General features: G+C 36.1%; 1 protein-coding gene across 3 annotated transcripts in view; it reads right to left on the reverse strand.

Moving 5' to 3' along the window:
• FIGN (fidgetin, microtubule severing factor) overlaps positions 1 to 24,919 on the reverse strand; it is a 113,824-nt gene extending 88,905 nt beyond the window's left edge. The window contains exons 1-2 of one of the 3 annotated variants that reach the window (XM_039855665.1): positions 24,374 to 24,919; positions 23,431 to 23,600 (exon numbers count right to left, since the gene is read on the reverse strand). Coding sequence is in view for 1 of the 3 variants with exons in the window: in XM_039855664.1 (XP_039711598.1) it covers positions 23,431 to 23,455 (25 nt within the window). In the remaining 2 variants the exon portion in view is untranslated. The remainder of the gene's footprint in view (positions 1 to 23,430; positions 23,601 to 24,373) is intronic. The other 2 variants (XM_039855664.1, XM_039855666.1) reach the window with 2 other exon arrangements.
• Between the last annotated feature and the right edge of the window lie 3,036 nt (positions 24,920 to 27,955).

Below are 27,955 nucleotides of genomic sequence, written 5' to 3' on the forward strand. Positions count from 1 at the left end.
AAGACGCTTGCCGCTTCTCAAGTCCAGTTACCATAACAAATGTACATTTTACCAGACTTGGAATTCTAATTGTGTTTAATACAGTTTCATGTTGCATCAAAGTATAAAATCAATACCATTTGTCCAGCACACAGGAAAAATGAAATCTATAAATGGCTCTTATTGAGTAATTAAACACCTATTATTGTCATGGGCAGTGAAACAATGAATATGATAAGATAAATTTTTGCAAGAAAATACTGCAGTGATTAATACCTCCTTACGTATTAAATAAAAATGACTGCCTTTTGTGCAGTACTGCTGCCAGAAGAACGGGGACGCGAGAAGTAGTTGCTAGTGCCACAATAACAGGCTAACCTTGAACTGAACTCCTTTCCTCAAGAAATTAAATGCTGTAGCAGGACTTTAAATCCCCCCACTTAGAGCTCATTTGTGCGCAATGTAACCTGCAGTTCCTGAAAAGAACTCATTATCTTCAAAAGGAGAATCCCTTTATAATTTCTTTATGAATGTGTATACTGTTTCTACAAAAAAAAAAAAGTATTTCAATGTCCAAAAAGGATAAGAATATTAACAGTGTAAGCAAGGCAAAAGAGACTTGTACCAATCAGATACTATTTCTACTTCCAGGAATTCAAGTGCAGAATGAAATCTGTTATGGAAAACTGAACATTAGATTGAGAATGGGGTTAGAGGAAATGCATATTTAGAAAAAGAGATTAAATCTGTTAGACTGATGCTAAAACTACTGACTCTTCTGCTGCTGAGAGTTCTTGTATCTTTCTGGGTCTCTGTCTCTCTTGACATAAGCATGAAACCACTCATTTAACAGCCCCCAGCCTCTGCACACACACACACACACACACACACACACACACACACACACATATTCCCCACCCACCACATGGTTCCTCTAGCACTTTGCTTATTTTTTTTAATTTAAGAATGATGCACCAGGAAAGACTACAAAGTACAAAAGATGAATCTATGGATGTGACACTTGTAAAGGGTAACCCTATTTCACAAGTGAGATGGGACAAAAAAAAAGAAAGAAAAAAGGCCACTGAAGCAATAACTGCTCACTGAATTACCATTAAATTCTAAGATTTACAATCCAGTGTACAGTAAGTGCATATCTAATGGAGTTTGTCCCCTAAAAGAATATAAAGTGAATCTTTGCAACATAAGATGTGTGTAGGTGATGTATGTTTCTGTTAATCTTTTTTAATTAAAAATTTTTTTAGGTTCAAAACACACACAAAAAAAGACACATCGATGCAACACCAGCAAACTCTAGAGGCAAACTTAGAAGTTCACATAATTTTAAATGCACTTTATATTTACTATTCTCATTTGCTACCAAACTAAATTTATTCCTCCAAATACAAAAGACAATCAAATAAGTATAGCAAAACAGAAGTCATGCTATCCTTCGCACACAGCATTAATTAATACATGAACAGTAAAACTTTTGAATCATTTGTTAAAATAAAAAAATTAAAAAAAAAAAAAAACGGAGTCCAAATGATTTGTCATAAATAGCGAGATTTTTTGCCAAAGGCAAAAATAAGACAGAGTTTATTAGTAGTTTTGCGTCGTTTGATAAAAGCAAATAAACTCTTAGGTTGATGACATAGAAGTCAACTATGATACTAATGTAATCAAATGTCAGTAATATTATGACTATGTTCATTTTTATTAAGACAACTCTCAGAAAAGAACTATTTTGAAGCAAAATTACTTAAAATACTCTAATTTTTAAATAACCATTAGAACAGATTCTTTCCTTGTTGATTTCTAAAATAAACGTTCATGAAATAATTCCTATTTTCTACCTGACAACAAACACTTGATAAAATTATCTGGTCAAAGATTCAAGCACCTAGATAAAATTTTAGCAAATAGCCTGTTTCTGGAAGAGGAAAGTTGAAACAAGGTAGTTTAAGTAATCTTATAAGATTTATTTATCTCATTTAGATAAATAGGTGCCATTTTTTAAAGTATTATTTCAGTAGTCACTGTCCTTGAATTAAATAAAATGTAAAACTATTACGCCGATTTTGCAAACCTGTGCTTTGCTCTTCTCACCTCTCCCACACGATCTGAATTTTATTTTGAAGGATTAACAAGTAACACATTTGATCAGCAATGATATCCTTGTTCTTTTAAACCTTGGTGAATCAAGTTCGCTAAAGGTGAAGTAGTAGAATTATCAGTACAAGTGGCTATGTCATCACAGCCTTCAGAAATGGGCTGTATGGAAATGCCTAAATAAACAGCAGCATAAAGGATTTTATATTTGACATAGATACATACAGATCTCTTTTGCGTGCACACACACACACACACACACACACACACACACACACACACAAACACACACAGAGCCTGCCTCTGGTTATTAAAAATATAAAATAGATTCACTACTGTACATAAACTAAAAAGACATCTGTAATCTCCCCGCATTAATTTTAACTTCAATGCTAGTTTAAATGATGTACCATTTTCTGCACACCTTCACCAAGATATTTGAAAGATTATCTTTAAAAAATCAGTTGGTTAAAGCTCCTCTCTATGCTACAGTGAGCCGGAGAATTGCCAGCATCTGATGAAGACCAGTAGACCACCTGATACTTTTTCAGCAGGGTGATAAAATTAAAGGATGGCTTTGATTTGCTTGAAGGATTACTTCCCTTACTTAATTGTTGAAAGTGCACAGCAATAACGCAAAAAGGGGGGAAAGAAGAAAATTAAGAAAGTGACTGTAGAGCCTGAGCTAATTGCAAACTGATTAGCTTGTGCCATGCAAGGGCTTTCCCTCCGTTACATACCATCACACGCTCTGGTCTTTTCCACCCTGCTGCTGCAGCAAACAAGCTGATTTGCTAACAAAGTGGTCAGCTTGGGCACTTGCACAGCGGCTCACAGGGTCCACAGACGGCTGCTCTCCATGCACAGAATCTCAAGCTCCATTTTCCAATCTGATTACACGCTCCTTGTTCCAGCAGCCTTAAACCTTCATGGCAGTTTACCAACATTTTCATCACTTTTTTCTTTTACAAAGCAAAAGAACTGATAAGCTCTCAGGTACCCAGGATTTCATAGTCAATGGCTGGCCAGCAGCCAGCATTCCCTCACCACACAACTGTTTCGGGCCACACTGCATAAAGCAGACAGGATTTACCAGACAGCACAGAACTATTAGAATTTTGCCATGTGTACAAGTAAGCAGCATGTTTCTGTCCTTACATATGTCAACTATTGTGTCTAATCACATCTAGGAATTATAGAGACCTAATAAGTGCCCTGCCTGCCTCCGCCCCTATAAAAAAGAGGCAATGCACAGCAAACCAATGAGCAAAGGCCTGTGAATTCACTGTCAACCTCACTAATATGGTCAGGATCTATGCCTGGTAAATGTGAAGCACTAATAACTGTTCTACAAGTCCTGGTCTGATAACCTAGACCAATTACCTCGATTACCCTGAAAATGATCCTAGTAACTTTTCATTAAGATATAAAAATTTTGTCAACAACACAAAGTAACTGATTAGTAGCTTAAAACTTTGGCAACTCCCTAGAACTTTAAAAAAGACAAACCAAAAGAGGCAGAAATGAAGCACAAAATCATCTAAAGCGAACTCATGAGAATTAATCTGACTCCTTTTAATTCCCAGAAATCACATCATGCAGTTAGCAAGAGTTTTAATGTAATACATCTACATTTGGAAGATTAAAACAATGACTGCTATAGCATCTCAAGTACGACACCTTTGTAACCCTTCTGCCTATGTAATATTTTTAAAATTCATTTGTACCTATAGCCCGTGGGCCTAAAATGTGGGCTTTACAGTGAGATAATATAAATGTTCACTCACTGTATGCTCCGTTCAACCAAAAACAAAAACAAAAATAATAACAGAGACTCTTTCAGCCATAGCCAGTAACTTTCTAACAAAGATAACAAAAAGAAAAATGGCTTTTAATGGCTGTGGCTATTCCTGGTTCATTTTTGCATAATATTGATCTATAATAAAGGGTTTGAGAGGGGAAGGGAGGGGAAAGAGGGGGAGTCTACAGTTATGGGAAAAATGTACAACTCAGCTCACACAGTGCCTCAGTACTCCAGCTCACCAGTGCGCTGACCCTCTGCATCTCAGAGTCATTAGCTGGAGTCCCAGCTCTGCCTCCAGGAGGGGGGATTTGAACTCACACACCGAAGTAGGGAGATTCGGGATTTTGAGCATGCCAGACAGAAGGGTCATTCCTCTTCACTGATGAGGAGGACGCTTGTCCCCTGGGGAGGGGAAAACTGGATGAGTGACTGTCGCAAGATTCAGGCAATGGACATGCTGCTGACTCAGGAATGGACTCTGACAGCAGCCCTGCTTCAGTCCAGCCGCTCTGAGTGAGAGCGGTTTTAGGGCAGCAGCACTGACAAGTACATGCAAAAGTTAGGAGAGAATGGAAGAGAGAGGAAAAAGGAATGAATGGGCAAATGCAACGGCAACTCCTCAAGACATGTGCATACAAGAAATAAACATTTTTCCTCCTGCAAGTTGACACTGACCAGCAGATAAAAGATGTATTTGTGGACATGCACGCTTAGAACACCCACAACATTTCTGAATGGATTTTAAAAGAAGACGTACATTTTAAAAACTGATAGACAAGGCTCGGTATACATCTACATTCGCAATACTGCAAAACCCCACAGACTCGTAGACAGTATACACTTACACTCATATATGTATTTGCATGTGGGTGGTATTCTGCATAAATGACTGTCAACTTAAAATGCCATTCTCTAATTTATATGCAAATTCTACCTCTGGTAAAATAAAAACATATTTTAAGCAGCTTATATTGCCAACACATTATTCCCATGAATGATTCCTAGTAAACTATTTATGCCAACTGTGGGGGTTTTTTTGTTGTTGTTTTTTTTTATGATTTATTGGATGGTGAACGAAACCACTTAAACTATAGTTGTCTGTATGAATCAGTAATTTTCATGTTTCTAATTAAAATGTAAACAGCATAATGAAGACATCAAGTTTTTAGGCAAATGTCTCTTCCAGTGCCACTTGGGGTATGATAATTACTGGAGCAGATCTATAGATGCTCCAGAATCCCCTACAAGTCCAGATTAAAAGCATTACTACTAAACCTGGCTTTTTACACGAGGGAATAGTGTACTCGAACCCATTCCCAGTTTGCTTACAGATGCACACTGGCACTGCCTCTAAAACCTGGTCATTAAACAAAAAATCAAAATGGAAAATAACAAAATAATTTATACTTAAAATGTTGATCATAAAACATTCACTGGCAATCAGAATGCTGGAACTAGATCGACTCAGAGTTGACTCCCTGCCATTAGCTTCTTGGTGGGGAGGGGGAAAAAAAAAAACAAACAAACAAAACCAGAAAAGAAAAGGAATGAAAATCAGCAACCAAACAGTTTCTACCCTAAATTTCTAGAGCCCAGACAGAGGTTGAGGGGTGGAATAATAAGGTGATTCTAGATTCAAAGATAATGTTAATTTCCAGGATTTATTTTGTTTACATGAACAGAATTAAATAAATTAACAATATATAAACTGACAAAATTTTAAAATAACACATAATCCCTGCAATAAAAATATGTCATTTTCCCCTCTCATATACAAGAATGTAAAAGCTCCTTTGATAGGAAGCTGTAATCTGTTTTCATTTTTATTTCAGCATCTATTTCTCTGTGAAATTCGTCAAAACTTATCCTAAAGCAAATGACCTCTTACATGTGCCGAAGAAATACATCACCTCTTCTGCCTACAACTGTTAATTGAACTTCTCTCTGAAGCCTATTTTTCCAAGCTGACCAGCAGGCTTGCTTTGCGTATTTACTACCTAGCACTTGAACAGTTCTCTTTTTTCAAATTATAATTCTGCAACACCCCTCCCTCCACACACCCCTTAGAACTATTGTAGCCACACTTGCAGTTGAGTAGTTATAGCTGAAATCTGCAGTGATATGAAAAGTCTAGAATATATGATAAAAGGAGGATTGTCCTCCCCCCTCCAACCCCCACCCCGGGACTCAAAGTCCACAGACAGTCTGATATGGCCCATTTTCATATTATTTTTACATAAATGCTAGACAAGCATGTTGCTAAGGTTGGCTGTGGAATTGAAAATGGATAAGAAATGTGTGTGCGGAGGTGACATGAGGCAGAGAAAGAGAGCAATTTTTGCACTGTTATGTTTTATTACTAAAGTAATGCAGACAAATAAATGTATATCTACCATCCTGGGGTCAGAGGGAATGTTTAATCTGAAAACGTTTTCTACCACTTTTCCATCTGAAAACATATAAGCTTTCACCCGATTTGGGCATAGAGACATAGTATTTTGGGGTGGGGGAGGGGTGGGACATGGAGAGAGAGAGGAACTGAAAGAGGCATATTTTGGTGATGTTTAATTTTTTTAAACACCTCTGGGGGTTTTCCAAGGGAAAGAAAGCTGATTAAACAAGGCCAAGTGTTTTGTCGGCTTAAGGGTGATATCATAGTTGTGTTCAATATCAGAAGTGTTGCTAGTACAGGCATCTTTTCTATTCGCTTTGTGGCAGAAAGGTAAACACTGGATTGCATTGTGGATTAAAACAATAAGAAATCCCTTTCCTCTCAGGCTTTCAAGGCCGTGTTAATCGGGTGTAATTTTTAATGAACACTAGCTGCTTGGTACTAATTCAAGACATTTCATTAGAAGGTTATTCATTTAAAAATCAACGTTTCAACCATATCAAGCTGTAACCTTTCTTGAAATGTAAATGAATGGTTTAAATGAGAAGATTAATAAAGAAGGGATGTTCCAATTGCAAGCATGGCATGCTATGTATTTTTAAATTTGTCTATGCCAGATGCTGTCAGTCAGAACAAAAAACTGTCCAAGCAGACAATCTGTGCGTCTGAATGTTGATCATGTTGGAAAGTACAGGGGGGAGGGGGGGAGTGTGTCAAGGATTCATGGTCCTTCATCTTTGCAGTAGAGCAAACACGTCTCTCAGTATAGCGACAGACAGCTGCTTCCACTTTCTAATGTGCCCTAACTTAGATCACTGAAAGAATTGTCAGCACTCAGAGAAACACACAAAGATAACACAGCCAGCTGCCATGGAGGGGAAAAACAGCACAGCTCAGAAGAAATGGGATTTGTTCCATTTGCATGATGCTGCCTCCCCTGGGCCCCTTTCTTTCAAATCCAAAGCACAAAAGACAACACTTAACATATTTGCTTAAAGATGACAACCTCATGTTGATTTCATTTGGATGTAACAGTGTCAGGATTACAGATATAAGAATATATTATATCTGTAACAGAGACTGACAAATGTACCCATCAGTGGAACTGTCTGATTCATCTGCTTATACAGCCATTTTACCATCCCAAGGGTGCCATCTAAGTAGTAACTTTAGAAGACTGAAGGTCTAATTTTATTACACCACATTTCAACCTACTAAACAATATTATTTCTAAAATAGATCATTTTTATTGGAAGTCTCCCTGATGAAAAATCCAGTAGACAACAGAGAATTTATGAACTGTATGGGTCCTTTGAACTCAATATACTACCCATTTTAAACAACTTTTCTTGCTGTATGGCAAAATCCCACTGTCAAATAAGTGAAAAGTTATAGAAAATATGTATGTTTTGAGTGTCTAAGTATATTGATATAGTAAACAGATTTGAGAGAGAGAAAGACTGATTATATGAACAACTATAAAAGCGGGCCTTACCTGGTCCATTTGAATAAATTCTTTGTAACCATTTACTTCTTTCTATTCCATTATATGTCTTCCCTCAATACAGCCTCCACACTTCAATAGCAACTATATATGAATAATCATTGCCTATCAATATCTTTTGGACATACACTCAATCTGATCTCCAGTTAAAGTATTCTTTAGGCAGGGGATAAGAGAATGATTTAAAGCTACATTGGCTAGCCACTGGTCATTATAATATATACAGCTTAGAAACCATGATTCTGATCTGAAGACTACATACTTTTACACATCTTTATTCTATATGACTTTACAGATTTTTACTTTTTAAGCAAATAAATGGACATAAGATGATGTGACTGAATTGATTTCTTTGCATCTACATTGCTTTGATTTACTTGATTGGAATTATGGGACAGAATAGAGACATAGGAAACAGGTAGAGAGAAAACAACCATTCTCTTCACATATGAGTACAAACAGACATATGCACACATATACTAGCATACACATAAATGCCTGGGCACATTCAGCCCCACAGCCCAAACAACTGACTTCCCATAATGAAATGCTGGCTCCCTATGTTCCTGCTTTGTCCAAAGGCAGCTCTACTGCATGTTGCTATTTACTGGCAACAGTATAATTCACTCATTTGGTCTTGTTTTATAAAATAGAGTTAAATGCTGTATGTGAAATTTCTGCACAGCAGATGGTTACCAATCATTATTTTGCATTTGTTTAGTGTCTAGTAAGAACAAGAAAAACTGTGGAGAAGTGATGCAAAGAAAACTAGCAGCATGAATGATAACCCAACCAGTGCCAGAAGATGCATTAAAAAAAATCACTTTATCACACGGTATGTGTCAAGGCTATATATAATATACATAAATATAAATATATTATATATGCTATATGTAATATATAAATATAATTTTGAGGGATGAGGGAAGGTTATTCACCCCATCCCCATCCACAAAGGAAAATGCCATTTGAATAATTTATTTTATTCCTTAGTATAAAATCATCTAAGGTTTAGTCTCTCTATATTTTTTAAGTGATCAAAGTTTCTAGAAGCAACTTATTATAACCGTTAATGTTTGTCATCACCCAAGCTGAAATCACTTTCTTTACCTCTAAGTGGCCGAGTTGTCCAACAGAAAATGGGAAATAGGAGCCATTTGTGGACAAGTGCACATGCACAGAAAATTAAGCTGTAAATATCTGAACCAGGTTATTACTGGAATCTGGAAACATCTGGGGCTACAGAACAAGCCAAGCCCCATTTCCACAATGTCCAGGTAATTGCTTAAATGATTTATACCTTACTGTTTCTATTAAAAACGTCTTTAAAGAGAAACATTTGTAGGCTCAGTTCTGCAATAAAAAGTGGTATCTGATTTCACTGTAAAAAACGTTGTGGAAGATGCTACATTTCTTCAAGGACATCTGCATGACTAAACTAAACCTCGGACAAACACTGAGTGCTAAAAGAAGGTGTGGTCAGTCACTCAAGGAAAACCACCATATCAGGATAGCAAATTTTAAGCAGCTTATTTTTTATTAGTTTTTATTCTAATTAAAATATTTCATTTTTAAAAAGTCTCTTTATATAGATATGACAAATATATTCAAGCCATACATTTCAATATCCATTTTCACTTTCAGTTTTAACTAATTTCTCATAAGTCTTATTTACTGAATCTTCGACTGAATATCATGCTGAACTCATCCCCTAAGGGTCAAATAAGTGCCACCTCCCAGATAGACCTGGGCAACTTACTTAAGAATCTAGAGCAAGATTTAAATTGGCTTACTTTAGATGGTGTCTGTATAGAGTACCAAGTGGTCCACTTAGAATGAAAGAGCTATCAATGCCGTCACCTGTTTCATGGGTTGCTCTACTGAATACACACACGTACACATATTCTTACACACACACTCAGAGTCACACATACACACACTCGCTGATGCACGCATACATACACCTGTATTTATTTGAAATAATTTTAAGTTTCGTTCCAGATTTTAAGCCAAGAGGACGAATATAACTTCATATTCTTTAAGAATTGCTAACAAAAAAAATCGATTACTAAAAACTGTCAATAATGCTTATGAGGACTAGAAAAATAGAGGGGACAAGAAAGTAAACTATTAACCACTGAATTTTAACCATGGCTCATATTTTGTGGCCACCAACTTACATTACTATTCTCTCTAGAGAATCACCCAATTTTACTCTCTGAAGAGGACTAAAGGAAAAATGGACGACATTTTAGGTGTGAAGAATCTGCACAGATATTTTTATTTTAGTATAAAAACTCCACAATGTCTTGATGGTAAGCCAGGTAGAATTTTAAACACATGTTTTTTAAATCTTTCTTTGATTTAGTTTAGTTTTGGCAAGTTACCATCATCAAGTTTTACAATTTATAGTTGTTATTCTCAGTCTCGTGGATTTTAACCTGTATTTAAGCAATTTTAACTTGCTTGAAGTTTTCTGAATGGTTTCCAGAAAAACAGAGAGCAGATTTAACAAAGGAACTAAATAGATTGTTGCAGTCAAACTGCAAAAATGCTTTTGCTACTTTAAAAATATAGTTTCGCAATCCTTATTATTTAAACTACAATGTACTAGCTTTACTACTGAAACTCTTTGATGAAGATGTAGTGTTTGCATACAATTTATTAAGCAACACTGTCCACTTACTTAATAGCATATCTTTGTAATAATCTACGTTCAACAATCAGTCCTGCAGATACTTTCTCCTACACGGATTACATGAAATCAATCTAGATTTCAATATGAAGTTGTAAGATAGCATCTTGAACTTTTCTGATCTAAAGAGCCCAAATTGGAAGAAAACTACTAAGCTTTCAGGAGAGGTTATAGGTTTCCTTAGTAAAATTGTGTTATTAAGAGAATAACAATAGAGCCTTTGTTTTTTCTGAGTTCTTTCATGAAGCAATATGCACAAGTGTTTTTCTCTTGTACATCTATCTTTAGGTTCAGATACACTGATATAAAATAGAAACCTTATAAAAAATACTGTTGACTACAATTTCAACATTTGATCAACTTGAATTTTCCTTGGAACATTTTATAATGCTATTTGTTGTAACAGTGATACGTTTGAGAAAGAAACTGACCCTTCCACAAGCACACGACCCAAACTGGTAATGCAACTGAACCACTAGAACACTGGGCCACTGAGTGTAACCCCAGCTAAATTTTTTACTGCCCACTATTTAATAAAAAATAAATTAATAGTGTTCAGACACTAAATATAGAACAAAAATATGCCAATGAAAATATAATCAAAGACATTCATAAACCACAGAGTCAATGAAAGTTATCATATCAATTATAGATCCACAAGTTTGTATCTCACATCTTATTGCCATTTAAGTACTACCATGTTCCCAAAGAAATCTCTCCTGAGTACCGCTAGGTAGATATATGCACACTGCCTATTTATTGGAGAAAGAACAAAATAGAAAGACATGCCTTATGAGGTGCCGATTTCCCATGTTCAACAAAAGGCTAAATAACCAACTGTCGACCAACTCTATGCTGGCAAGAAGTTGATTTGGAGGTCTCCTCATAAAATATTTTATGATTCTGTACTTTCAAATGTTTCTGATTGCAAACACACAAGGAAAAAAAATAACTATGTAGAGCATAGTGATGTGAAGCCATTTGTTACTGCCTATTATCAAAATAGACTATAGATTTTTGTTTTGTAAGATTTTTAAAGATATCATTATAATGTTCTGTCTTTATAAAATAGTTTAAATGTTCTCCCATCGAGAGATATGAAAATAGAATAAATGACCATAAGCTCCTTTTCAGGTATAAAATTATAAAACTATTTTTCAGGGTTATAAAATCTTTTTTTGGTAATTAAATTACATAAAGAATACAGAAATTCATTTTTAATGAAACATACAATTTTAATGTATCTGTTCCTTATGTATTTTAAAAGCATCTTCCAATTTTTTTAAAAGATTAATAAAAGATTAACCAAATAACAGTCTCCTGTGCTTTTATCAATTCAATTCACCAAACATTTATTGAACATCTATTATCGGTCTTGCATTGTACAGGCAAGGAGGACATTAAAAATAAAATGAATTAGATGTAGTCTGCTCTCAAGAAGTTTACAATTTCAAAAATGAGGAGCACTAATGCCCAGCAATCTATAGTAGAAGAAAGATGATGGCACATGACTAAAAGGAGGTTTTTTTAAGTCATTAGGGAATATCAAAAAATGTATCCTGAGTAGGGGCCTCAAGGTAGTTTTCATAGACGATTAACATGTGAGGTCGATATCAAAGTCCTGGTAGAATTTCAACAGGTGAAGGGCATTCCAAGGAGTAAAAAGAAGATGAACAAAGACTAGTGAGGGATATGGTAGAGAACATATGGAATTGCTTCTAGTTTGATTAAAGATCCAACTTTCATATGGATCTATAATTTGTATGTATATATTTCAAACGTTTTCAAGTCCCTAACTCCACTACTGCTTAAGTTAATCTGCTTGTCAGTCAATTTCTTTCTCTTACAGGGAAAAAGCATTGGCTAAGTGATACTCATCAACTCTCGAGATGTAAGAATTGCTGACATATTACTTGCAACCAATTAGTAAGCATTTAATGAATGGTTACCATCCCTCCTAAAGGGCTTAACAAAGTGACAAATGGTCCTTGAGCTTCATTCATTGTTTCCAAGACAATTTCTGGAATTTCTTAAAGAAAAACAAAAAAATCTTCATCAGCCATTGGCCACCAGCAAGGTTCCAAGCTAGTCAAGCTCACTAGTCTATTACCAAGCAGTCGTGGATTATACAGGATTGGGGAAAAAGTCTTAACAGTCATCAGATCAAGTCGCCTTTTATAACAAAGTAAACTGAAGCTCAGAGAGGTTGAGTGACTTACCAAAGGTCACAAATACGATAGATTGTTGACTTCTGCTGACATTTTTCTTCATCATTGTCACTTTACTGAGGTACTCTTCCAGCATGGTGGCAAGGTTCTCAATATTCTTCACAAATTATTCTTGAACTTTCGCCAGAATATGAACTATCTCTAGTCATATCAATTCTAAATAGTTATCTCTATTTTTATGACCTCGAACCAGGAAGAATTTTTTAAAAGCAAAATGTTTACGATCTCATGAAATGTATGAAATTTTGGTTCAGAATAGTGGTTCTCAACCCCACCTTTACATTAGAATCACTCGGTGAGTTTGAGAGAAATTAGTCATCCCCCAAAATTGCATTTAACTGGTCTGAGGTAGGGCTTTGGCAAGCTTTTGTTTGTTTTGTTTCAGTTGGTAAGGTACAGCAGCATTTACAGAGTAAATATAAAATTTATCAATCTTTGTTCAAATCAAATCAAATCATACATCTATCTATTTTAATGACTTGAACTCCTGTAATGACAATAAATGCATTATTTTTCTAACCAAACTAAATATATTGAGGGGAAAAAAAGAGTCTGAATGATATGGGTCATCTTTAAAGGCATGTATACATTTTATACTTTTTCAAATTATGGAGGAAAGGGAGAGGGGAATATTTCTTTTAATTGAGGTAATCGCAAATTCTATATATTCAAAATTTGATATAGAACTTGCCATTCATTGTAAAAAAGGAAAATATAAATTGTTTAGATAATAGTTCTACATGCTATTTAATGTGTACTAGTCACTAATTCCTAATAAATGATCAGTTTTCTCACATAATTTTATTAAGATTTAATTTTTAAATCACCAGTATCATTTTTAGCAATAGTCACATGAAAACTGTACTTACCATTAGCTTTCCTCATCGACTTCCCTAATTTCTTTTTCCTTAGCTATTTCCCAATTCCCACAAGCTGTCCTTCACCTTTTGTTCATGCCAAAAAATGCTGTTATACTTTCCTCCCACTACACAGCCCAATATCCTCTTAATTAATGCAAACTACCTCCTCATGATCTAAACAGCATATTCCAGTGGCTCAAGTGAAATCTGATTTTCCAGCTGATCAAGTAATAACCAGTCCTACAGATAAATACTAAAAAAACAAAAACCCAGACCTTACAAACAGTACACAGGTATGGGTAAGACGAGCTTAGCAGCAGGAGGATGGATGAAACAACAAGGTTCCTGATGAGTTTGCAAATAGTAAAATAGAAAGAAAACCCTTTTCTCCCTGGCCCGAAGCACAAGGACAATTGCAGAGTTGACTGACAGAAAGTATAGATAAATACAAAAAATATATATATATATTTAGGTATACATATGCATTACAACTATACATTATCAACACTTCCCAGGTGATAGTTTAATAATAGTGGCATCTGGTAAAAAGGGTATATTTCAAGGAAACAGAATTATACTGGGGTAAAATTGTAGATTTTTGCCCATCGCTATAAACAAACCTATACCACATGTTGTACTGTTCTCACTGGGCATTTTTTAAAATAAACAGTAAAAACAATTTTCCCTTTAAATCTTTTTTATTTTGATGCTAAACCAAAATAAAACGAGACAAGAATTTTTTTTAAAAAGCATTAATGCATTGTATATACTCACTGAGGACTTATTAAAAGAATAAAGCATAATAAAAAAAACTTTCGACATTAGATTTTTTCCTACTTTAACTGCTTAAATGTTATTGATAGAAATTTCACACCTACATTAAAAAAATAATAATCCTCAAAGGGATTTTGCATATGTACTGAATTTTTTTTCTAGAGACACTAGCTCAGTCTAAACATCTTTCTCTGAATAAGATTCTTTACTACTATACTATCTTACCATCCACAAGTAAACCCATAATGATGTCCAGTTGATTACTACTCTTAGAATTATATAAAACATATTTTTCCAATTAGGGAACACATCATATTCTTAGTACATTTAAAATCTTCCAGAGAAAGAACAAGTACTGTTCACATACACATATAAAATTCCAAAGCTGGTGATATTTTTTCCTTCTAGTTTTTCATACAAGGATATTGGCCATTCAGGGTCCCTACATTTATGTTTGGGTCATATCAGTATTCCCTCAAATATGCTGCTTAATCTCCTGAATAATGCAAACGAAAATACCTCTTTAAAAGAGAACTTTGCCCCAACACTACTGGCATATACTGCAGAAGTGGGGCGGGGGGGATTAGACCCACATCTTTTGTAAATTGGGCCTAAAATTGACTCCAGATTTGTGACTCATGAATGGAAAGTCAGTTTTAATATAGATGTGCTTTAAAAAGTAAAAATGGCTATTATTCTTAACAAGTTACATATTGGGTATTATTCTTTAAAAATGACTCATAAAATATCATTTTAAGTACTTAAAGTCATGAATATGTTCTACTTTTTAATCTCTGCTTAAATGTAATTTTTCATTTTCCAGGAAAAGATACATTTTCTAAGTAACCCCGTTAACCTAATTACTCATAAAGAAATACCAAAAGCGTCCCTGACATCGATATGCTCACAAAGAAATGTATCTGTGCACATGCACAAGAGCATATTTCATGTAGATGATCAAAACTGTAATTTTCACTGAAAAGATTCCTTTAGATCCGTGTAATTCTTCTCAGTAAAATTTATCAAAAGCACTAATGTTTGGAAACAGTAAGACCGCCCTATCCATATTATTATTTCTTTATCCACATACTCAAATTCAAAAGTATTAACTTATTAAACTTAAAAGAATAATAGTACTCTGTTTATTTAGTAGTCTTTGTTTGATCTTAAATGGGGATTGTAATGAAAATGCCTTCTATCTTAAGGGAACCTTTTATCCTACTCAGAATAATTATCTTGTAAGATTAAAATCAGTGAATCATACTTAATTAAGGTTTATAATTTAGCATCATTCAGGTATATGATCTAAGAGAAAGAGTTTACAATCTTAACTTCAATTTGAAATGGAAAGGAAGAATAACTGAATAGAGAGAACTAAAACAGCTATTTTGGGCATACCAATGCACTATATTGACACATATTTACCTAGATTCCTGGTTTAATACTTTTTAAAGCCAAACAATATGAAAATACAACATACTGAAGGATAGAAGAAGGTGAGAGAAGGGTCCCTATTTAAATTGTACTACAGAATCTGGAGATAAGTTATACAACATAGAACATTAAAAATATGCATTGTGATTAACTACCTATTAAAATATTTCAAGTTTACAAGGCCTTCAATCCGGAAGACTCCTAAACTGTAATGTGAATTTATAATTAAATGGAACACTGTTGTAATAGTTATTTCCAAGCCTCTTTTCTTTAAAGTACATATCAGCTGAGAGAGTAATGCCTTGCTATTACACAGGGCAAAGATTTTTCTCCTTAGAAGGTCTCGCGTATAGTATTTCTCTCCACGAAGTCTAGCAAGGCATTCAAAATAAGTTCAGGTTTTTTTTTCTTCCTCAGAAATATCTTTAAAGCCCCCCACCCTCACCCCAGTCTTGGATTACATAAAAGAATAGTTACTTTTCCGAGGTCTTTGATATTTCCCTTCCTGGCAGAGTCATCTGATGTGAGAAATATCTTTTGAAAATAAATGGTGCAACTTCAAGTGCACTCAGATCCATTACTTGCTGGACATTCCATCATATCTCAGTTTTGATTTGAAAAAGCTGCTTGACTTCAAAATTTAGTTTTAGGTATCTCAATATGAAGCTTGATCTCATTGAGAAGTATCTTGGGAAGCCACAATGTAAACGTTTTGTCCAACCATCAACACAGAATGTTCACACCAAAGGAGAAAGGAGTCATAAATGGTAACTGCTTTGTTCAGGGAGAAGAGGGTTATTCCAATTCAAGAGCAGAAACCAAGTTCACGATTTGAACGTAACATACTGCAAAGTTAATGTTACTGCATAAAAGAGTTACTTTTCATCTTTACCACAGCTGTCACCATGTGTTTATATAGCTAAAATGCCACTCTCTAATGTCAAAATATCAATACTGCTACTATTATAATAAGATAATTATTTTTGTGTTTGCTCCTCTTCCCTGCCTAGCACTCAATGAGTGGTGCTTTTATTTTTTAATGGTCAGAATTTTCTATGTGTTTAGATAATTTAAAATCTTAAATTTAAAATATTTATGTGACTTGTACTTGAAACAGATGGGGTTAGTGTTGGTACATGCCAATAGAGAAACTCCCAGGTTCTTTTACAAATCTCACTAAAATCCATCCTCCTGCCCAATCGCCCCATGTGTAGGGAATACATGTTCCGAGTATGTATCTGTGCGCAAACAATCACAAAACAGTTTCTTTAAAGAATATCTGCACAAAAATAAATGTGATATATGGGAGCACATATCAAAGGGCAACATGAGATAAAGAAAAATATTTCAGTCACCACTTCATGTATAGAAAGAGCAGAAGATACCAAATGGTCCATTTTCCCATCTATTCTCTTACTGAACAACCATTAGTATCTCTTTAGACAGAGGGACATGGAATAATTGTGGAATAGTCAGTCTCCAAGTGAGAAACTCAGTGACTTCTACAAAGCAAGCCCTAGATAAAAGTTTGTGAGTCGTGACAGCAGGGCCAGCTTCATTGTGCTCTGCAGGCCTCCAGGATCACCCCGAGAGAAGGGCCCTGGACTTGGTTTAATGCTCTGCTGTTATACAATCTCGAATTCTTAATAATTTTTGAACAAGGTGCCCCACATTTTAATTTTGCACCAAATGCCAGAATTGCATACTAAGTCTCAGGTGAAAGTGACAATGTGTGATGACGGTAAAAATAATTCAAAAGAACAGCAAAGAGTTTACAGCAACATCTAGAAACCCATGGCTTCACATTACACTACTTAAAATTTTTATTTTGAATGGCACTGTTTCCGTGAATAATATTTCTTCACAGACCAAAGCATGAAAGTAGAGGTCACTCATTCTCAGATGAGTTTACTGTTATATGTATATGGCATTTAATCAATTGTCAGTTCCTTAAAAAGCATCCAGTTGACATGAGGCAAACATTAGTTGAATCAGGAAAAAAAAAGATTTTTCTTGATGGGTGAAGTAAAATGCAGTTTCTGTTCTCTTGCCAGCAATATATCCTCCGCAAGCGGAAAAGAATAAATATACAAATTACCAGCAGAAATCAAAACTCATAGGAAAGGAACTTTCAACATTAAGATACCGGAGAAAAGAAAACACATTATAGGTATTGTACATTATGCATTCTGCAGTAAGAAAACCTTCTTTGTAAGTTATATGTTACTAATAACAATTAATAGAAGCTACTCATGATATAAAAATGAGAACAAAGTCCTAACAAGCTGCAAATTTCCAAGATTATAAAAGATACTTCCTAAAAAAGATCTCCTAACAACAATATGCATACTTAAGCTGGGTTGAAGGGTAAAAAAAGTTTAACCTTGGGCCTTCGTATGTATTAAATCATCATTCTACTTTCAAGATCTATCAGTTTCAAAAATGATTGGAGGCAGCGATACTCTCACTGCTTTGTGAAAGTCATAGTAGCTCAATTGTAAGCAAACATATCCATTTATACATATATTTAACATAAATACATCTGACTTGAAATTCTCCTTTGAATTTACTGCTTCTAATATGCCCTGAAACGACAGCCCACCATATGCAATGTTAAGGAAAGTGTCAATATTCAAGCAACAAGACAACAAGCAGATTTGTTGCACAAAATATGTAAATATTTATTAAAAGAAAGTGCCATATGATATCTCATGTTTGGATGGTTTCTGATCACCTATCTTTTCTGCCACCTCAGTGTCTCGGCTAAGACTACCGTCAACAGGTACCGTAAGCATGTGCTGTGCTGAAGCAGAGCTTCCTGAACAGGCACCTGTGGTGCTGCCCTAAGGAAACTTAGCATACCCACCCGCTTTTGATTTGCTTCAAACTTATCAGTACAATTTATTTTTACCTTATTCTTGCCTACTCCTTATTTCTACTATCTGCATTCCATGCAGTAAGCATCCCTCAAGTACAACTGCTATTTAAATAACATCAAAAATATCAAAAGGATCAGTAATCAGCAGTCATGTTAAAGCAGCTGTGCCTGAAATTTCTACTATAAGTTACATAAAAAGTGAATGATAAAAATTCGTTTAGATAAAAAAGAAATAAAATTACAAAATTCAACCATGAAAAGTACTTGCTAAACAGGCATTTGTTTTCAGTCTTCCAAAAAAATGTTTTTCTTATTCAATAGACAAAAAATTTAACTAGAATCTGTGTGTCTGTGAGAGAGGGGAAAGAGAGAGAGAGTTAATTAAAAGGTGAAATAATTTTTGGACTTACAGTCTTCCAAGTAGTACCTAAAAATAATTTCTAAGTTCAATTGATTTTAATAAAACATTAGCTTTTGTATATCCCAAAAGGAAGAGACAATTACATTAAGTATTTTTAACTGAAAAAAAAAAATGCAGTTTCTTCTGCCGTTGATTTATTCTGGTTTATCAATGACTCAAGATAAAAAAGCAGATATGCTGATGAATCAAGTCTTATTGATCAGTAGCATACATCAATATTTCACACAAATGTCTGCAGAACAATTTCTCCCAAACCGAAATTTATAAATCAATTTAAATTCCAGGTAATTAAATTTATTAGCTCTATAACAATAAATGTGGTACTTTATAAAAGAAGTATGTATGTGAAATTCATACTCAAGTATATATTGATCAAAGGCAAAAGAGTCAACATTTCTATTAAACCAGGGTTCTAAGAACAAACTAGAAAGTATAAAACATAAAGACCTGCAATTGTTTCAAATGTATCTAGCAATTCTGTTGATTTTGGACCATTGAAACTGATTACTTAATTAGGCAATCATTCAAGGCATCCAAACACAGACAAAAATAGGGACTCATTAGCATAGCCGTCTTCACCTTGAGATACAAATTTTGCAAAATGTTGTAGACACTTAAACTTTTAGGATCTGTCCCCATGTTTAAACTAAGCAAAATATTAAATTCTAAAAGGTGACAGCCCAAAACTCATGAAAAAAAAAAGAATTTACCAATAATGATATTATTCATTCATCTTTTCAAGTAGCTAATATTTTAAACTATCTTAGAAATCTCAAGTTTTACACAGATTTTTTTCTATAGATTCTTGGAGGTACGACTTGTTTTCTCCCCTCTGCTCATATTTTTGTGCTATCTAAAAGTAATTAATGAAATTTCTTCTCTCTTGTACATCTATCAGAAGTACCTGCCTACAAAAAGGTTTTCAAAGTTCCTGCCTAACATGAATAAAAACAACAGAAAAGATTTTCTATTTGGGGGAGGGCGGGGGGGAAAACAGTACTGAAAACTTAGCTGCTGGAGTTTTTGATATAACTAAAGAAAAACAGTGTATGTTTTCACTCAGAAGATATGAGAGACAATTTTAAGAATCTCACCGATTCAGTACAGCCAGGAGAAAGAAAACTATTCTCTGTTTTCAAAAAAAGATGGTTCCTGAAATAATTTCAAAGAGACCCTACAAACTATCTTTTTAAGAGAAGAGAAAAGCAAGTCAACTCACTCGTACAGCTTCCAAACAGAAGTCTTACTCTCTTCCAGGAAAACAACAATGAGACTTTATTACCCTGCTATGATTCTTTCATTTCAGACATGATTAATTAGCAAGTATCACACTTCCCAAAACTCCCACCACACTCTTTGTGGTCTATCACTAGTTGTTGCTAGACCCGTATGAAACAGCAAGTAGCCAGCCACCACCAGTATAGGTATCCATGAACTATATTTCAAAGAAACACTTCTCTCATATCTTTGCCTCCCAAGATGAAGTAGGATGCTTTTAACTGCTTTCACATACACACACAAAAAAGCAAACATTTTTTTTTAAAACTTGGTCATTTTCTTAACAATACCTTTTAACATTTGAATAACACATGCAGCATATCCAGTATTCAAGAATACATGGCATATTTAACCTGTTACCTACCTATATTTTTAAGCTGAAGTTCCGAAAGCCTTGTGAGTCTCTGTAGTTTATATTGATAACCATCCACATACACAATTAATAAACAATAGAGATGATGTGAGCAAGCATGTTTTGGGAAATGATTCTTATAGGGGAAAAAAATAAAAATACAAACGTTTCCTTCCCAAATAAAAGTGAATATGTCACACATGTAAAGAAGATAGGAAACAGACATAAAGTAGTAAAAGACAGGATGAAGGGAAGAGGGTAACTCTAAAATTTGAATGAATGAAAGTCCAATTCTCTACATATTGCTCCAAACTACTCTTTCAAAATAATTTTTCCTTTTAAGTAATCTATTTTCAAAACATCCATGTGAACCAAAAAGCTAGCCATAACTGAATGTACTATAAATATATATTTAACAACCGGGCATTTATAATGGCTGGGGTTTCTCCTTCAGCCTTCCAAATGTTGTGTCCAAAAAACTTTACACATAATACGATACTAATAAACAGATCTTTTTGGTTCCTGGAAACATTTTTTTTTTAATCTACTCTGGTCAAAATATCCTTGCTTTTTTTCTTACGTATTAAATTTAGGATCAAAAACATCAAAGCTGCTTCCACCTCAGACTTAACTTTTAGAGGATCAATGTGACAAGGCAGTCCCTGATAGATGTTTCTCTTGATAAACGACTTGTTCAAAAGAGACATTGTAGCTTTCATTTCCTGACCACAACACACTTTTAATTTGCAACAGCAGAGCTGCCAGAGTGTGAGCACTTGCCCACTTTCCAGCCTTTTAGGTTTGTAGCTCTGGTTCCTTTAGGCCACACATTTGAGACAAAATCTAAAAATATTCAGAGTAAGAGAATTACAAAATAGGAGCCACTAATGCCACTTAATACATATATACAAGTGTCTGTTTTATAGATATATATATATATATAAACTTTTTCTCCCAGAATTCTAGTGTGTGATAACAAGGCTCCTGAGTGAACATCATTTGCTCAACGGGCATTTAGACACTCAGGGAAATAAATTATGTGACTATTATTTAATAGTAAGCAGAGCCTGGGTGGGGGGCAATTTACACACTTAAATCTGCTGTTAAATGTCATGAATTATATAATTGCCTAATCCAATGTGTTTTTTACATGTTATTGCAATGATTATTATCACTACTACCCAGAAATCACATTTAAGTATCAATATGGTAAACAGTCAAACCATCCAATTTCTGCTCTCAGCACATTGTCCGAGCTCCGATTTAAAATTTATAAATGTAATATCCTCCTCATCACAGGCAGCAGCCCAATCTGCTCTGAATATATATTACAGCTTTAACATCACAGAGGGAAATCGCCCATCTGGCAATCCCATTCGCTCCAACAGCTCCGGGGGAAAAAAAAAAAGCTGTGCTTTCTCCTCCTTAAAACATTTCTGAGGGCAAATTATGTGCATCTAAAATAAACAGTCTTCTTATTGATCGCTTCAAAGTCAACAAGTTCCAAATGCAAAATTCAATCAAATCCCTCCTATCGTGTAAGAGCGGTGTGTGTTTAGCTCAACAGTCGCCAGAGTCCAACCAGAAGTGTATGTAGCGCAGCGGCTCTTGTAGTCTCTTTCCTTGTATTCACATTTGTGTTATAGGAGAGCAGTAACCACGGCCACATTACAGACCCCTGGCAGCTTTGCCCCACTATTTGTTTCTTTCATATTCTCCCTTTCCTTCTCTCTCTCTTTTCAGGGCGAATGGTGCTGGTGGGGGTAAATGTAACAACAACAACAACAGCAACAACAACAGTTTAAAGTGAGCATATCCTTTGGTTATGCAAAATACTTTTAAGGTCTTTCTGTTGTTGTTGTGCCCTCTTAGTCTTAATTGAATATCACAAAGTGTACACACGACATGGTCACAAGAGCTATTGAAAACCCCCTCTCACTCCCTTTATCTGACCTTTTTATTTTTTTTGTAAAGAGGAAAGAGCGATTTCAAACAAAGTCAATTTCAGTGCCTGATTATTTAATTCTGTCACAGGTTAAAAGTAAAAAGCGCTGACAGGCAGACAAGTGAATGGCAAGCAAAGGGAAAAAAAAAACTGCCACTGTTCCTTAAAAGGCATTAAAGATTTTAAGCAATCAAAACATTTTTAATTTTTCATGTAAAAGATATTCCTTCACTCACTCACTCCCCCCAAAAAAACACACACACTCAGAAGAACTGATTACTCCACAAAGTGCAATCATTGAGAGAGCCGATAGTCAAATTGCGTTAACAGATTGAGAAAAATTCATCCAGTTCTGTGTGTGTACATATATATAGATATACTTTCATTAGTAAGCAGTCTTTCCCCACACTCCCGCCCTCTCCCCTCTCCACCCAGCCTCCTCCCCAAAAAACCCCACACTGAGTTTAACTAATTTACATACCATTTGACTTCAATGGTTATATAGTCCATTAGTAGTAATATGCAACTTTGGGATAACAACTAAAACTGATCAAAGTAGACTACAGTAATCTATTAATCAAAACTAAAATATATAAACAAGTGATAGCAAGAATAAACAAGCGTTTTGACAGATTAAAATATGCATATATTTTTAAAGGAATTATATATCATGAGCATCTGTTTCCCAAGCAGAGTCTTCAATGGTTCTATCATGCTATTTAATTTGTCTTTCCTATTTAGATGCAAAGGAAGTAAATTCCAAAACTGACATACCATAAACACTGGTGCTACTGATCATTTCTTGCTGGCAGCACAAAAAGCTGAATTGGATTTCTCACAAGCAGGAATTCCAAAGGTTGCTTTTCATTAAAGCCACTTTTCCTCTCAGCTATCAAATGTCACTGCCTTGAAACGTGGGCCCTTTCGTCAGGTATTCATTTAACCTACATGCATATAATTAAGGGGGAAAGCAACATCAACAAAAAGGGGATCTCAGATCACAGGAGAAGAAAGAAAGGAAAAAAAGCACATGACCAGGAATGCAAGTCCATGTCAATTTCACTCACTCCCATTGAAACTAACAAGAGCTCCGGGGAGGACGGTAATAGGATCAGTGGATTGTATATACCATTAAATTATACATCTTTCTCTCCCGTTCCTTGCCAACAATACGCCCACCACGCTGTACCCCCTCCAAGATGATGTGCTTACATTTTTCTGCAACCGATCTTCTGACATTTTCACGTTCCCCCAGCCACGGGATTGTAATTTAACCTTAACTTTTTGTGTGTGCAAGATTCTTATTTACACTTCTTATTTACTTAGAAGTTAGTTCCCGAAGAAAGTCTAGCCCCACCCTAAGGCTCCGCTTTCTTTTTTTTTTTTTTTTTTTGAAGTAAAAAGATAGTCATAAGTAAGCCCAATATAGCGGAAAACAAGATTCTTGCCATCGCGAACTCTTAATCCCACACTATTGTTACAATGATTAAGCAGCAAAAATATGCATTATAATGTTTCAGGGCTACTTTGTACAGAGAAATTAGGCAGCAGGTTGGCGTACAGAATAGAAACCAGTGAAAATTAAATTTAATGTTTACGGCAGAACTCGAAGATCTCTTTTTATTACAGGTCTTGGATTTATTTATATTCTTTAAAGATAAAACAAACAAAAACAAAAATTTAAACAGATGGTAGAAAACTACGAAGCTCCTCTTACCTGAACGCACGGAGCGAAAAGCCGATAGGTTAGCGTAGCATCGATCCGATGTGTTTGCTGATGAATGGAAGCTAGGGTTAAGTGAAGGTGCCTATGATTTGAAATCATTCCAAGTTTTTGAAGGGAAGACGGACTGCAGCCTCTGCCATGTTGGAATTTCAAACCCAAAACAGCTGCTTGGAAGGAGCCAGCATGCCAGAGGCTGGGCGCAGGCGCAGAGCGCCGCCGAGCCAAATTCAAATCACTTTCACACTAAGAGCCAAAGATCAGTTTTCAAAGGAGAGAGGGAGAAAGAGACGGAGGCTGCCGTGAGGGAGAGGAGACGGGAGGCAGTGGCGAGAGGCGGGCAGTGGAGAGAGACGGGCAGCGGGAGGACCGGGAGGGAGAGGGAGAGGCGCACGGAGCCCGCGGAGCTGGAGGGGGAGAAAGGGAGGCGGGAGGCGAGCGGGCGAGCGAGCTAGAGACGCGCCAGAGATTCATGGGCAGGGAGGGCTCAATGGCCGCGCCGCGCTGGCCGGCCGGCCGCTGGGGTCATGTTACACGGCCCGGGCCGCGGCGGCCGCCCAGCCTCGCCGCCGCGCTCGCGCGGCCCGGAGGGGGCCCTGGGGTCATGATTACGCGCGCGGGCACCCGGAGGTCTCCCTGCCCGCACTCCCGGGCGGTCCAGCCTGGGGAAAGGGGAGCAATGCCTTGAAGGGAGGGGGCCTTTCTTTCCCACGCGTGGCCGGCCGGCCCCTGCACTCCGCAGCCGGCCTTGGAGGGCCCCGGACAGGGTTGCGCGGCTCTCTAGCCCGCCGGCCCCTCCCTGCCCGCTCCCGGCCCTCTCGACAGCTGCGGCCGGTCCACCCTTCCCCACCCCCTCGACTCCGCGCACAGGACAAGATCTGGCCCTGAGAGCCAGGCCCTCACCCGCACTCTCCCCTGGGCCCCTGGCACCAGCCAGAAAATGACTTTATCTGCCAAGAAGAGACAACTTCGGGCGGGAATCGAATGAACCAGTTCCCCTCCCCGCCTCCCTGTGAATAAATAAAATCATAAGTGTGTCTAGGTGTGCGGTCCACTCGTGTTCCCTGGCTCCCCTCCCTACCACCCCCAGGCGGCTCCGGCAGGGGAACGCAGCGCCTTGGGGGCCCCCGGTGCGGGCTGCCAGCGCGCAGGCATAGACGTTAGGCTTCTGCTTTCCCAGCCCCCTTCTAGGGAGCAATCTGGGGACCCAGGAGTGGAAAGAGAGTAGGGGCTTTGTGGTGCTGGGAGCTGAGGAAGAATGAAATGTGCAGTTGAGTGTGTTGCTCGCATCCCAGGGAGCAATGCAGTGCTGATTGTCTGTTGCTGAGATAGCCTTTTGTTCGGAACATAAGGTTTAAGAAACACACACACGTTTTCTGGGGTCTCTTGTTAGATGTAAATGTGCTGCATCCAGACGCTTACTATGCAGTGTAAGCTCAGTTGGTTTACTAATCACCCCGCCCCACCCCCAAACACCCAACATCATTTGAATGGGAACCTCATTCAGACTTCTAGGCTTCGAGTATTGCCTTCAACCTATTTCATTCTAGACTAGCCAACCATCCAACTGAGATAATAAAGCAAACAATAACATTTGATCATGATGTCCACGAGATAATGTGCCTGGCAAAGTTCTTTAGGAATTGTAATGAGAAAGAGAGTGAGCGGGCTAATAATTTCTCTTCGTTTTCATTAAATGCAACTTTAATAGATAAATGGTAAGTTTATACTTTGGCCTGGTGGACATCGGTCCTGTATATTTCAAAGAAGCTAGGAATCAAAGAGCCAAATTATATATTCGACCAGGAGCCCATCAAACTGAAAATGTTACCTTTGAAGGCTGGGACCGAAAATATACTTTTTAGGGCTAACCCTCCTCACTTGCCCCTCGCCCCACTTCTCTGCTATAGATTTAATAGACTAAATTATAGCGGCTCTCCATGATAAAATGCAGCTTTAGAAAAAATACCAAATACATACTTTGAAATTAGTTTTCTTCTTTTTTGATTTTCTTACCTTTGAAAGGCTAGCCATTGAAGGGATGCATTTAGCTAACACGATGAGAAAGAAACATTTTAGTTGAATGTAGGCAGATGATAGGATTTAAAAGACAAAATAAAAGTGATTCAAGATATTTCTAAGGAATGAGATTTCTCTTTGGAATGGATTTGACCTTTCTGTGCATTTTTTTAAAAAAACCAGGCTTCAAAATAAAACAGAAGAACTTTATTCTGATGTAACAGAGAACACTGAAGCCCCTTTAGTTATATTTTACAAGATAGCTTTGAAAGTGATATTATGAGAAGTTGCCCATTGGATTTCACCACAAAGAAATAAGTGTAGGGAAATATCTATGGGTCACTGTTGGACTGAGTACAGATGAATTTAAAAAATAACAACAACTGCGAAGAACTTATAATTTCAGTTATTGCCCATTTGGAGGATGACGACAAGAAGTCCTGGACACACAGCAGATGCTCTGTGCAATTCAAGCAAAACTGCTCTCTCCTTGTTTGTTAAAAAAAAAAAAAAAAAAGTTCAAAGCTCATCAACCTTCAACACTAAATTCCGAGTTTGAATTTACAGTTCCTCATGTAAATCAAAATACTGAATAAAATATGTATGATGGAATACCCACTGAGTGAAAAACAATGTATTTTGATGATGGACTTAAAGCAATCAGTTTTCAATATCTAAAACAAAATAAGCCCTACTTTTAAAGGGGGCAGGAAGAAGTCTGGTTAGCAGCAGTTTATTAATAGATAAGTAGTATTTTTTTTCAATTCCCTTATATATTCATTTGAAATACAGATTGTAAAATTCATCATTCAACATACAAACGAATATAATTAACTTTGGAATCAAAGAAAGGTAAACTATTTAAAAGAGCATTGCATGTATTTATTCAGAGTTTCAAAACTGTCCAAAATTACTAATACTCCCAGGGAAAAAAAGGCTTATGTATAGAACATATATTATGAAATTTGCATGACAAATAAGATCCACAGTATAGTTTGTCATTCCACTATTTATAGCTTTTTTTTTTTTTTTAGGTATGTATAAAGTTTGCTTTTCTCCAATTACTTTTCCCCACAGGAAGATAAACCTGACTTTGTTTGCAAAATTAGCACAATGTTTCTGGGTTTTGTTGTATTAATAAAACTATCTTTAATAACATAGTATGATTAAATAGCATTTTAACAGTCACCATATTCTACCTACATTTACTTTTTAAACTTTGATTCAAAAGAAATGTTTCTGTTTGTAACCTATCTATCTATATTTTATGAAAATTTTCTTGCGATGATATGAGGATAAAGAACTGAGTCTTTAAAGAAAGTTGATTGGCTAGTCAAGGATATAGTTAATTCAGTGAAAAACATTTTGGACTAATTTTTTTTCCCTACTGCATTAATCACATTACTTCTTTTTTTTAATGTAAAGAGAACAAGTATTATGAATTTGTTTTTTAAGAAACTAGGTTTTTTAAGAAACTCGAAATAAAAATAAACATAAATATTCTTTTTTCTCTCAGGAGAAATGTGTGTGTGTGTGTGTGTGCACGCGTGTGTTTTT

The sequence above is a fragment of the Pteropus medius genome, unplaced genomic scaffold (assembly GCF_902729225.1).
Source record: "Pteropus medius unplaced genomic scaffold, Ma_sr-lr_union100, whole genome shotgun sequence".
NCBI classification, from domain to species: domain Eukaryota; kingdom Metazoa; phylum Chordata; class Mammalia; order Chiroptera; family Pteropodidae; genus Pteropus; species Pteropus medius.